The 12,526-nt window shown below is 30.8% G+C and overlaps 1 protein-coding gene across 1 annotated transcript in view; it reads left to right on the forward strand.

The window, feature by feature from the left end:
- The window catches only part of LOC112594754 (protein giant-lens), a gene marked incomplete in the record, with an annotated part of 30,406 nt that extends 18,435 nt beyond the window's left edge, over positions 1-11,971 (forward strand). Inside the window, 3 exon segments of the mRNA XM_025339720.1 lie at positions 7,775-7,951; positions 9,491-9,697; positions 11,433-11,971. Coding sequence (XP_025195505.1) covers positions 7,775-7,951; positions 9,491-9,697; positions 11,433-11,651 — 603 coding nt within the window.
- Positions 11,972-12,526: the final 555 nt, after the last annotated feature.

Genomic DNA, 12,526 nt, shown 5'->3' on the forward strand with positions numbered 1-12,526 from the left:
TTTATTCCGATTGTTTACCGCGAAAAAAAGAGAGAAAAATTCTCCCACGATCGTCGTCGCGCATTCAACCGCCGGCGGGTGGCCCCACGTGTTGTGGTTGGGGGTGGTGCGCACTTCCTCGTATTATTGTCGTATGCAAATAATAATAATCGTTTTCTTTACGGCGAATAACGTACACGTGCACAGTTATTATATTATTCTTCACAACGTCGGTTTGCAGCGGGATCATTCGATCAAAATCATTTTTACGATACAAACACATATTTTAACGTTATTATATTTTATATCAATATCGAATGATCGCGATCATTTTGCGAGAGGTATGGATGCGAATTGACCTTTAGAATAGACATTGACCCGTCGTATACCCACTGCAACACATGCGTTTCGCGATGATAATAATATACGTACTCTGATATGCCGATCGATTCGTATTACGTATTATATTATATTTATCCGCGCGAGAGCAAACGCGAATACTAAACCGGTGCACGCGTATATATAGGTATTGTGTGTGTGTGTGTGTGTGTGCGTGCGTGTGTATACGAGAATATACTGTATATGAGTTGTCAATCTCCGTGGCGGGCAACAGGTGATTGATGGGTCGCCGCGTCATCGTCATCTCGTCGCGAGCGCGCACGCGGCAAGAGGAAACAGGTGAGGTGGTGAGTCCGACCGTGACGTCGCGTTTCCGGTTATAATTTTTTTGGCGCGCATCGAACGCCGCATACACGCGCGCGCTCACGGAATACAACAACAACAATAATAATAATAATAATAATAATATGTACCGCGGCGGCTGTGTGTATAATGGACGGACGTACTCGGCCGTCGTGCAAGCCGGGAGAGCAGAGGAAAACCAGTTCCGAATGCGCGCACGGAAACCCTTCGCCGCCCCGCGAGAAGACGGAACCGGTCGCACGGCATGGATCCCGGGTGGCGGCGGCGGCGGCGGCGGCGCACGCTTGTCCGACCGTTCGTTCCGTGAATGGAATGTCACGTGCGATCCGCCGTGCGCGCGGACTCTCACAGCGTCTCTGACGTCGCCGCGTCGACCGTGTGGTGGCGATCTCTCTCGTTCGTCCGAGACGACGGCGGCGGCGGCGATTGCCCCTACCGAAACGCGTCCTCCCTCTGACAGCGACCCACCCCGGCCCGCCCGCGCAGAGTCTGTTCAAAACAGAATAAAAATAATAGTAAATAAAAAACAAGAATGAAATTATTATAAAAACCGTGTACCCGGCCCGCCCCGTCCGGCCCGACGGCTGGAAACCACTCCGCTCCCCTAACCCATTCGCTACAACCCCCCACCCTCCCACAAAAACGTCGTGTCCATTCAGTGACGCTCGCCGACCGATCTTTTTACGCCACGCCGTCGTCGCATCAATGAAAATCGACTGCGATCGGTGGCGGCAGCAGCTACGATTCAATAAAAAAAAAAAAAAAAAACAAGCTCGCGCGTGCGCGTTTTTTTTTACTTCTTCCTGTCGCGCGGTCGTCGTTACAGTACATTGTTGCGTATCGTATATATACTAAACAAAATATGTATTGAATCATTATTTTATATATATATATAAGGTATACATGAACGTACATACCCGTTCCTTTTTTTTTTTACTTCATCATCTTTGACATTTTTCAACGTTTCTCCGAGTTTTCTGTCGTAATCACCATCTGGTCAATTATTATATAAATATATATAAATAAGCGTGTGTTTATTATGTGTGTGTGTTAGAAGTTATTTTTATTATTATATTTTAGATTGTTTTTTTTTTCGAATTTTATCAACTAGATGGACGGTTTCAAACACGATAATGATAGTTTTTTTTTTCTATTTCATATATACTATTACTTACATATTATAGTCTTCTGTAGGATTGCTCCGTGTTAATGTTGTTTTGAATTCTTTGTTTTGAGTCCGAGGAAGAGTATAAAACTGTTTATTAAACATAAAAAGTTTCTACTCGTAGGAACATAATATTTTGTAGTATCTAGGTACAGTTTTTGATAATATCGTTTATTATTCGTATGACTGTGAAGTCTTTGGACGATTTGTTAGTTATTACAGTCCATAATTATTTGTTGTTGCATTAGAAAACCTGGATTTAAATTCTAAATTATTGCACAGTGTCTGCAAAAAATTTTCTTTAAAATCAAAATATTACAAAATTATGTAAATTTAATAAAAGTATAATTTAAATTTTAAATTTATTAACACAATTATGTTTATTCACATATAATACAATTAATGTATTGACTTTAGTATGTGCAGGTCATTTGATGCAGCGTCAGTGTACATCCTATAATTAAAACAAAATATAGGTACAATAATTTAATTTTACATTCAATATCCATAAAAAGAATTTAAGACAATTTTAATAATTTAAGTTCAAATAGTACAATCGAAATTGAAATCTCATAAATTAAAATATGTCAAGTCTTAGAAACCGTAAGCATTTACATAAAACAATATAATATTTTATCATGAATTATATATTTTACATAAATGAAACATGGAAAACATAATACATTAAATATGATCATTTTACCTAATTAAAATGTCTCGGTTCTGTAATAATATATAATATGTATTACAAGTTACATAACAATATAAACTTATAATATTTTATCTAGTATATTTTTTTAGCAATGAGTAGCAGATGTATTTATTAGGAAAGTCGCGTGATGTGTATTCATAAATTATACAATACATTATTATAAATTAAAATGTTCAGTATTAGCGACGTAGTTACTATTTGAGGGATGGTGGCCAGTGAGTCGCAGAAGGGGGTGTTACTTAGTTACATATTCTTCCAGAAACTTTATTCATAATGAAAAAAGGGCTAGTAAAATTATTACGTAGAATATTGAAATAATTATATTAATCATTAAAATGATATATTGATATATAGGTAATATGTATAATATAGGTACTATATAATATAATAACGGACAAGTATCAATGCTCACGTACGTACATTTTTTGAACTTTTGTATATTCTTTAATGTCAATTAATAATGAATTAAATGAACTAAGTTTTTCAAAAAAAATAATTATTTTCTGTTTACAAAAAATCTTAAAAATCGTATCCTCTATACTCATAATTCAACACAATGCCACATTATGATAAATATATACATGTGCTATTGTGCGTCATGTATACCTTTGGTTATATGACTGAGTTTATGTTCGTTTGTTAATATATAGATAGATATAGATAAACATGGAGAAGCCAATAGGTAATAATATATAAGAGTAATTCCTGTACAGATGTATAATATATATATATATATGATGTATGTTGTATACATACACGTAATACGTTATTTAGTTATTATACGACGCGTGTGTACTACAGAGAAGTATTTTTTGTATAATAATATACGAGCGTCGTGAAGTCCCGCGCAATGCACGTGCGTACATAAATATAATAAAAAATTATTTAAAATACATTATAAAACATTATAACGTAAATTATAATATAGTATGTGTGGTTTTTTGCGCAATCAATTTGTTTGCATCTTGGGCCGCAGATGTGTCGAATACTTGAGTCGATGCCAACAGGGCCGGTGCGATCAAATTTTTTTCTAAGGGGGCGGACTAGGTAAAAAATCGTGCCAAATCAATTTTTAATCACCAAATAACGATGCAAGCGTATACATTTATAAATATATACATATAATACAGTAACATAATGTTATATAATAATATATATCATGTCGCCATCACCGTGTGCAAATAACGTCGCGTGGGACGACAGAAATTTCGATGTTGAAAAAAAAAACGTTACTATAAATTAATAGCGTTAATTTCGCAGTTTCGCACAGAAATGTGCATGTGCAACAATAACAAAACATAATGACGTAACATGTTTCGACGCTAAGTACAACGTCAAATAATTAAAATATTATTTCTATCAATATTTTTTTAATTTAATTGCGACGGAACCGGAATAAGTATTATACGTGACTCTTGCAAAGGTGTTTATTTTAGATTTACGTATAGAGAACCTTATAATAATACGATGGTTCGCGATTTCTCGTTAAATACTATTAATATAGGGCTTAACGTGAATAAATCAGTATACTCGTTTTATCATCACTTCACTTAATTTCTGTTCGAGTAAACTAGACGGAATTGGAAGTAAGATTTTTTTTTCTTTTAAACAATCTAAATCCGTAAAAATATATTTTTTGGGTAAAGAGAAAGCTAATTTGAAATTCTTTAAGTTTATTTTATTACGTACAGAGATACCGTAATCACCTTATACACGATTACGGGAATTTGTCGTACACGGTGAGACATTTATTATTATGATAACGTAAGCAAAACAATAACAACGCTCAAATTGTGTTTGATTATAATTTACATTTTACATTATACAACTTTAAATAACAAATTACGAGTCGAATAGTGTATAGGTAATACTATAATTATTATTATTGTTTTATGATGAAAACGTGTTCAGTGCGGATGTCCGATCGAATAATAGGTACGTAATTTCTAGATAGACACGCGCCATCATTTTTTTTTTTTTTTTGACGACAAACACATATAATTTGAGTCATATATTAATCATAATACATATTGAATTGTAAAATTTTAATTGTTAAAAGAGTACGTGATGTTTTTGATCTGTTTTATCATTATAACACGATGGCATAAAAATATATAATATAGTAAATTATACAACGCAAAATAACACGAAAAAACAACAAAATAGATACAATTATTTTACTACGGAATTATAATTATAAATATTATTTTAGAATAAAATTAATAATAATAACAATAATAAATAATTTATATATACATAACTATACCTTACATATTATACTACACACACACATACACATAATGCACATTACATATATATTTTATATAGCACTCAGCGATTGGTATTTATTATTTTTTATTCATGAGAACATATATTACATATAATAGTATTATACCAAAACATAATATTTTATTCGCTCATACTATAAGTATATGATAATGCAGAAATGCAATATTATATTATTACATGATTATTATGATTTAAATAAGTACTATTATTGTCTATATTAAAATGTTACGTAAAATCATTACCTATTTACTACACACACCCACTTAATATTTAAATGAAATCTAGATTCAGCGTTTCTCCTCCTCATACACTCGTTCACGTTATCTTGAACTCCTCTATCACACACCAGTACATTAAAAATCCATATGGCTTATTATTCTGTACCTATGAGGCTATGAACACATACTACACGTCTACACACATATGTATATTTAAATAAATATCTAATATTTGGAGAAATCGTAAATATATGTTATGGGCATTTAAATATTTTCAAACGTAAGTTTTCATTCTGATTAATATTATACATGATGTGGAACATATTAAAATGGAGCTCAGTCGGAACATATTTTGTAATTTTGTAACTTTGTATGATGTGTGATGTGTATAATTACACCTTATACCTATCGACGTTAAATTTTTGGGAAGAGATGTGATCTTTTGTAGATCACAGCACATTGTCATCAATACAATTTATAAGTCTTGCCATTGAATATAGATATAGTATACCAGAACTAAATAATACTCAATTTGGTATTAGGTCAAAAACAACAGAGCTTAAATAGCATAAATTCATACTTCATATACGTAAAATATAATTATATAAATACCTACTTTCAATGACATCTTGATTGTCGTTAGTTTTACTTATTAATGAGTATTAAAATATATAACTGTGTAAATACGTTCTTCAGACGCTGTATGAATATATTTTTGACGTATAAATTGTTTTAGTAACTATCTACTTATTTACATCTTTTTATTTCGATAAAAATAAAAGTATACTGCTCATAATTTATTTAAAAAAAAATTAGTTCTCTTTAATTTCCATTTGAAATAGGTGCTATATTTATCACAAAAAATAACTTATAGTTGATTTAAGTATATCAACTTCTTTTTATGCCATTGGAATATACAATGTTTTGTGAGAGACACCGAGGTAATAAATTTTACGTAGGCTACTTTTACTTGATCCAAATGAATTATAACTCACAAATTTTACGAGGTGAGGTGTACGAATTAATCATTTATTTTCTACATATTATCAACTGGAAAAATTTCTTTTGCGACATTGTGGTGTTCATCAATTGTTAATAATTATATTCAGATATATATTCTATCGAGTCTTTCCCTGTAAATGGTCTCTGAACTACAATGTTGTGGATCATTATAAAAACATAAAATATTGTACAGTGCAATCACGTCGAAGTATGCTGCAGCTTTTAGTAATTAGTTCCACATTTTATGGAAAAAACTAACATTCATTAGTATTATCATCCTACACGTGTAAAAAATATTATCACAAACAATGAGTCGTTTTAAATTATTACAGTATTACCGTATATATAAAATGTACGACAATCGTATTTCTTGTCTTGACATGCTGTAATAGTTTTATAATCTATTGGGGTAGTACTTATAACCGTCTCGCTTGCAAACCAAATAGGTACCTATAAGTTTATCGAAAAATACAAAGAATTACGACGAGGTTATATATATATTCTGATAATCATTAAGACATTGAAAATAATGACCTACTTAAAAAAAAAATGCATTTAGTCATTTTATTTTTTATCTTGTTTAAAAAATACGTTCTAAAAAAAAATCATTGTACTTGATAGCTTTAGTATTATACCCACATTATTTACGTTAGTAGTAATCAAATTATTTTAGTAAAAATATAATAAATACATTATATATGTATGTTTGTATAATATATATGACTGCAATTGTAATGCCTAGCAAATTATTATGACACAATATTATAGAAAAAAAAAAAACGTTTTCATGTATAAATGAATTTATTTGTAATAAATAACAAACAGATTGCATTAATATAAATAATTACTATGTAAGCGGTAATATATAATTCACACGTGACGGTAAATACTAAATAATTTAATAAATTAATCAGCTTGATCGTGATCGATTAAGATCTGGCTAAAACTTTTTTCCATCTAATCTAAAGTTCTTGTAGTCGGTATAATTACTATAATTATATATTATACTCGTAAATGGTATAGCACGTGGTATCTATATTTTTACGAAAAACATGTAAAAGTAGTAGTATTAGCTTTGGATTTAATCCAATTATTAACAGAAAAATAAAGGTAATTAAACATGAATATTTCGCTTCGAGATCTCAACCGATGGTCAATTAAATACTGCAAAGAATTATACATTACTAATTATTACCTACGTTATTTGATTATTATACTTTAAAAACAGTCAAAATCATCAATATAACTGAAATAAATTATCGATTATTCGCCGCGCGGATTTAAATCGTTATTTTACAATATACATCATTATTACGTATGCCTATACTATTTAATATTTTATTAAAATAATGTGTTTTATTAATAATTTCTATTTAATTCGATGCCTACGTGCACTATCATAACATAATATGGACGCACATACACACACGTAATATATATATATATATATGTATTAAAATATATACTTGTACTTACTAATGCAGTTTCATAAGACATTTCTCCGAATGAAGTGGGTGCGACCCTACGCGCTCGTATTATAATATTGTTATGATACTGGTTTACTGTAATTTTATTTTCTTCGCTGTGCATTATCTTTATCGTCGTCGTTGTTATTAATTTATATATTATAATATTCATACTATTTAGGTACGCGTTTCGTAATTTGACGCGCGTGTAATAATCGCATCTGTGTTTTTATTATTTCAGAGCTCAGAGGAAGAGTTGCCGGTGTGCGAAAAGTGGGCGGTGTGCAGCAAGGTGGACATGTATCAATGGCCGTGGGTGGAGAGGCAGTGCAGGTGTCCGCCGGGCGTGCCGCCGTGCTCGCAAATGCTGTCGCCGGCTGACGGGCACACCATCACCGACAAAACGAGGCAGTTCAAGGTAAAAAAAAAGAAAACGAAAAAGTAACACGAAATATGAAAATCCACCGCGGCTGGGTGTAACGCGCCTTTGCCCCAAAGCGCCTTGTGCACCGCGATATCGTACAATATATTATATAATATAAATAATATTATTGTTATATTATGCATATAATAATATAGTATATTCACACACAGTATTATACTAACGAATAAAACCCGTCAGAATCATTCCGTTTGATCGATCGTTTTATCGATTTCGATAAATTTTCAAAAAAAAAAAGATACGTATACATACGTTATTCCTACCTGTTTTTGTTATTAACGCACAACGACTTCAGTTAACCATTCGTGCGTTTTAATACACGCGTATGTGAACCCTCAACTGGGGATAATATCATTCGCCCCGAGTGGTGTCACCCTTCAATCATGGATTTATTCAAATTCTAATTTTTAAAATTTTAAAATATAAGTATAATTTTATTAAAATTTATAGAGTTATAAAGACCATTTATTTAAACAGAAATTTTATGCAATTTTATGTGTTTGATGTTCTTTTTTTCTAATTACTTTTTTTTTTTTTGCCGTTAATTGTTTTAAATGACTTTTTTATAATGTTCTGATGAATTAAAATTAAAATTTTAAATCATAATTTTTGAGTTAAGAATTGTTTATATGTAAATACTAGTAAGAGTAAGGATAATTATCTTTAATTAGTAGTTTTACATCAAAAGATGAAATATTGTAATTGCGTAAATGTTTTAATGTAATGTTTAGTTTAGTATTTTTTATATTTAGACACTTGTTTTCAAACTATAAAAATTTAACTAATAATTTGTTGATTCAATTATCAAATAATTATAGATTCATATAGATTCATAATACATTAGCTCACATATTTTAAAGCTATTATTAATGATTATTTTCCTTAGCATTTGAATCTTTATAACTCTGAATCTATTACTTCAAATTTTGATTTGTTTATAATTTAACATTTAAAATAAAATATTTTGCTTAAAAATGTTTTGTAAAATGTAGAGTTATTGTTATTTGAAAAAAATAGTTTGTATATCGACACGAGACGATACATCAGATTATCTTTAAATGGCTGATGGTATTTAAAGTGGGTATACTAACAAATTTAAAAAATCAGGATTTTAATAAACTAATTATTCAAAGACAAAATAGGGGTGAACAATAATAATAATATTGTAATAATCAATCTGCCAGGAACGGACTGGGAATAAAAATTGGCCCCGGATAAACAGTGAATTCGGCTCAAATTTATTCAAGTAGCCCCAATTTTCATAAATCCAGGCGGGGATTGCCCATCCTCCACTCTAGTTAGTCCACTCCTGCAATCTGCTATAGTATGCATGCGACGTTTAGGTATATATATTATATAACATAATATTATTTACGAGTTACGGACTTTATAATGCATGCATTAATAATAGGTACACATCTAGCTTTATGTTATCTTAACGTATTTATGTATCTATCTGCGTAATACTTGTACCTTCTATAAAACGATGTCAATAATGTTTTAATTTTTGTATAGCTATGCGAGCCCATCAAGATGTTGCCCAAATGTCGCTACTTTCGCGATATGGCGTGGACATTGCGCAGCGAGGGCAACGGTACGCTGCAGACGGTTCACTGCCACTGTCCCAAAGGTTCGGTTGCCTACCTACTGAAGCGGCAAGCGTACCAGACCGAGTCCAAACAGATCGGCTATCAGTATTCGTTTGCATGCTCCCCTCAGAGCGTAAGTACTAGTATATACTATAATTACGTTAAGAATCATTGAAAATGAACCTAATTAAGAATCGATTTTTAAATAGATTCAAGAGGCATAGTAGACCCCAACTCGAACATATGAATTAACCCTCTCGAACAGCCTTCAGCATGTTTAGGTTAAGTTGGGTTACATATTTTAGTTTACCTTCAATAAAGCATTTATTTTTTATCTGCATATTTTGTTTAAAATGTACAGGTATACCGTATTTACAATATTCCTTACTCCTTTCACTGGGTTTTGTATAATGTTTATACATTATATGAGATTTATATCAATTAATGAGCTAATGATCCCTTAAATATTATGATCTAATGGCTTATGATTAGTCTGTCAAATTAATCAATTTTCTTATGCGATCCGTCCAAAACTCAAATATATATATATATGATCTTTTGGTCAAATTTATCGACAACGTTGAGTTAGATGTTTGATTCACGTAGCCATCTGGAGTAATATTAAGGTAGAATAGCACATTCAATTTTTTTAGTTCACATGTGCACTTACGCTTGTTAAAGTTTTAACTGAATAAGCGCCTTTTCCCCCTGTAGAGTAGTGTTTTACGATACAAAGCGTACTGGTACTTGCCGGAAAAGCTATATTTATCCGACCCACGGATATTCCATATTAAAAAATATTTCAATGTTGTCATTATATAATAGTACTCCTTAAAAGCATTACAAAAGATTTTTTTGACGAAGGGGAAAATGTCGTTGTTTCATCGAGTGGCCGCTAGTACTCGTGCGGGGACTTTAATATATACTATTAATTATTATACAAGAGCGTTACCGATACGCGCCCGCGTGAATCGCGCTGACAAATATATTGTTTGTTCTATAATCTATAGTGTGTTCTATGTAAACTACAAAACAAAAATAAAAGTAATTGAATGGCGTTGAATTAACTCTCGCAAAGGATCCGGGATCATTGAATCGACAACATGGCGTCATATACAATTATATAGTCATAAACAAAACCAGTGATTGGGGGACGACGATGTTTATGTGAAATAATTATTAAACGCTGTATTAAATTTTTGAAATATTCACGTAATAATAGTATCATTAATTATTATGTCAGTTGGCGGAACTTCTTAATGCTTGTGTACATCGTGTATAGATATAATATATCTATAGTATATTTACTATTTAAACCTACTACATACTACAAGTCGAGGCTCAGCGCATTAAAAATAATATTTGTATTATATACATGAACATTTTTGAACATGCAATACTAATATTATTTTTGTATACGGTATATATAAAAAAAAAATACGTGGGAGAAGGGTTTTAAGGGATAGTATCATCCTAACCCAACCCTCTCCCTCCAACAAAATGAATAGATTACCAAAGATACTAAGATACATACCTTGATAATATTATGCAGATTATAGTTATACTAAACACAATATCCAATACGTATTAGAAACAGGTAAAAAATAATGAAAGTATAAAGTTTAGCAATTCGGAAGAAAAACAATTTAGTTGTGCAAGACTATGCAAAACATATTAGTTAGATTTCAAATAGGATTAAAATTATTTTAGTTAATTTTACTCAAACTCACGTCACGTCTCTTCTGTACGTCATAACAATATCATATGATCATCGAACACTATAAACCCGTACAAACGTTTGAATATTTATTTTTTTGTTTTTTACGTGTTACGTCTTATAATTTGGAATTGTTTTTTTCGTTTTGCAGAGGTTACGATGTCAACGGAAAGAACCTTGTCGGCTGTTCACGGTGCGAAAGCGTCAGGAAATGGTAGACGAAGTCAACACTAACACGCTGTGTCAGTGTCCGGCGGAACATACGTGCCCTTCTCATCACACAGATGCCGGAGTGATACAGAGCAAGAACTACTCGGAAGAGAACATCCGAACGTACAGCGGATATTGTATGCAACCGTCGGTCAACTAAACCAACGACGAACCCTCGCTCATACCCTACAGGCTGTTAACCACCCAACCACGTGGACAGTAACCGACGAAAGGGTCGTTTTTTAAATTATTTTGATTAATTCGTCTGTACTTTTTTTCATTTCGACGATATTATTATTAATGATGATATATAAACATGTATATATATATATTATACATGATATATATTTATTATTTTAAAAATATTATTTATCTGCGGACAAAACCAAATTATACGGAATATCTCTTGGCGATTTTAACTAATTATTCGATTTCCGGTGGTTATATTTATATATTTTTTTCTTTGTTTTGTTGTAATAAATCAAAAAAGAAGAGCATTTTTTTCCTACAGAAATTACAAATTATTTATATTTTATTCAACTAAATTATTTTTATACCAAAATCATTATGATAAATATTAACATTAATAATATATGTTTTATCGTGTAAATATTTTACTATATCGATAATGGTTTATTATTATTCTTTTTTTTTATACGATGTTCTTGTTATTTAAATGTTTAGAATGTTTTTCTTTTAGACTTTATTAGGACTATTATTTTTATTATTATTATTATTATTATTATTATTATATTTTTTTTTTTTTTTTATTGAAAAACATCATTATTTTTACCTTTATTGTAATCTTGTGTAAATAGTTTTAATTTGAGTGAGTTGTATAATACATTTATTTCTTGTGAAATTTTAAAGACGTTTGATTATCAAGAAAAAATATTTATATTAAAACTTACAAGCACATATCAAGTTTATAATTAATGTTGATGGTATAATTTTTATATGTATAAATATTAAATTCATCGTAAATATTGTCCATTTTTTTTCAACATCAGACAACAAATACAAGATATAACAAAA

Source organism: Melanaphis sacchari, unplaced genomic scaffold, assembly GCF_002803265.2.
Source record: "Melanaphis sacchari strain LSU unplaced genomic scaffold, SCAv2.0 Contig23_pilon_pilon, whole genome shotgun sequence".
Taxonomy (NCBI): Eukaryota; Metazoa; Arthropoda; class Insecta; order Hemiptera; family Aphididae; genus Melanaphis; species Melanaphis sacchari.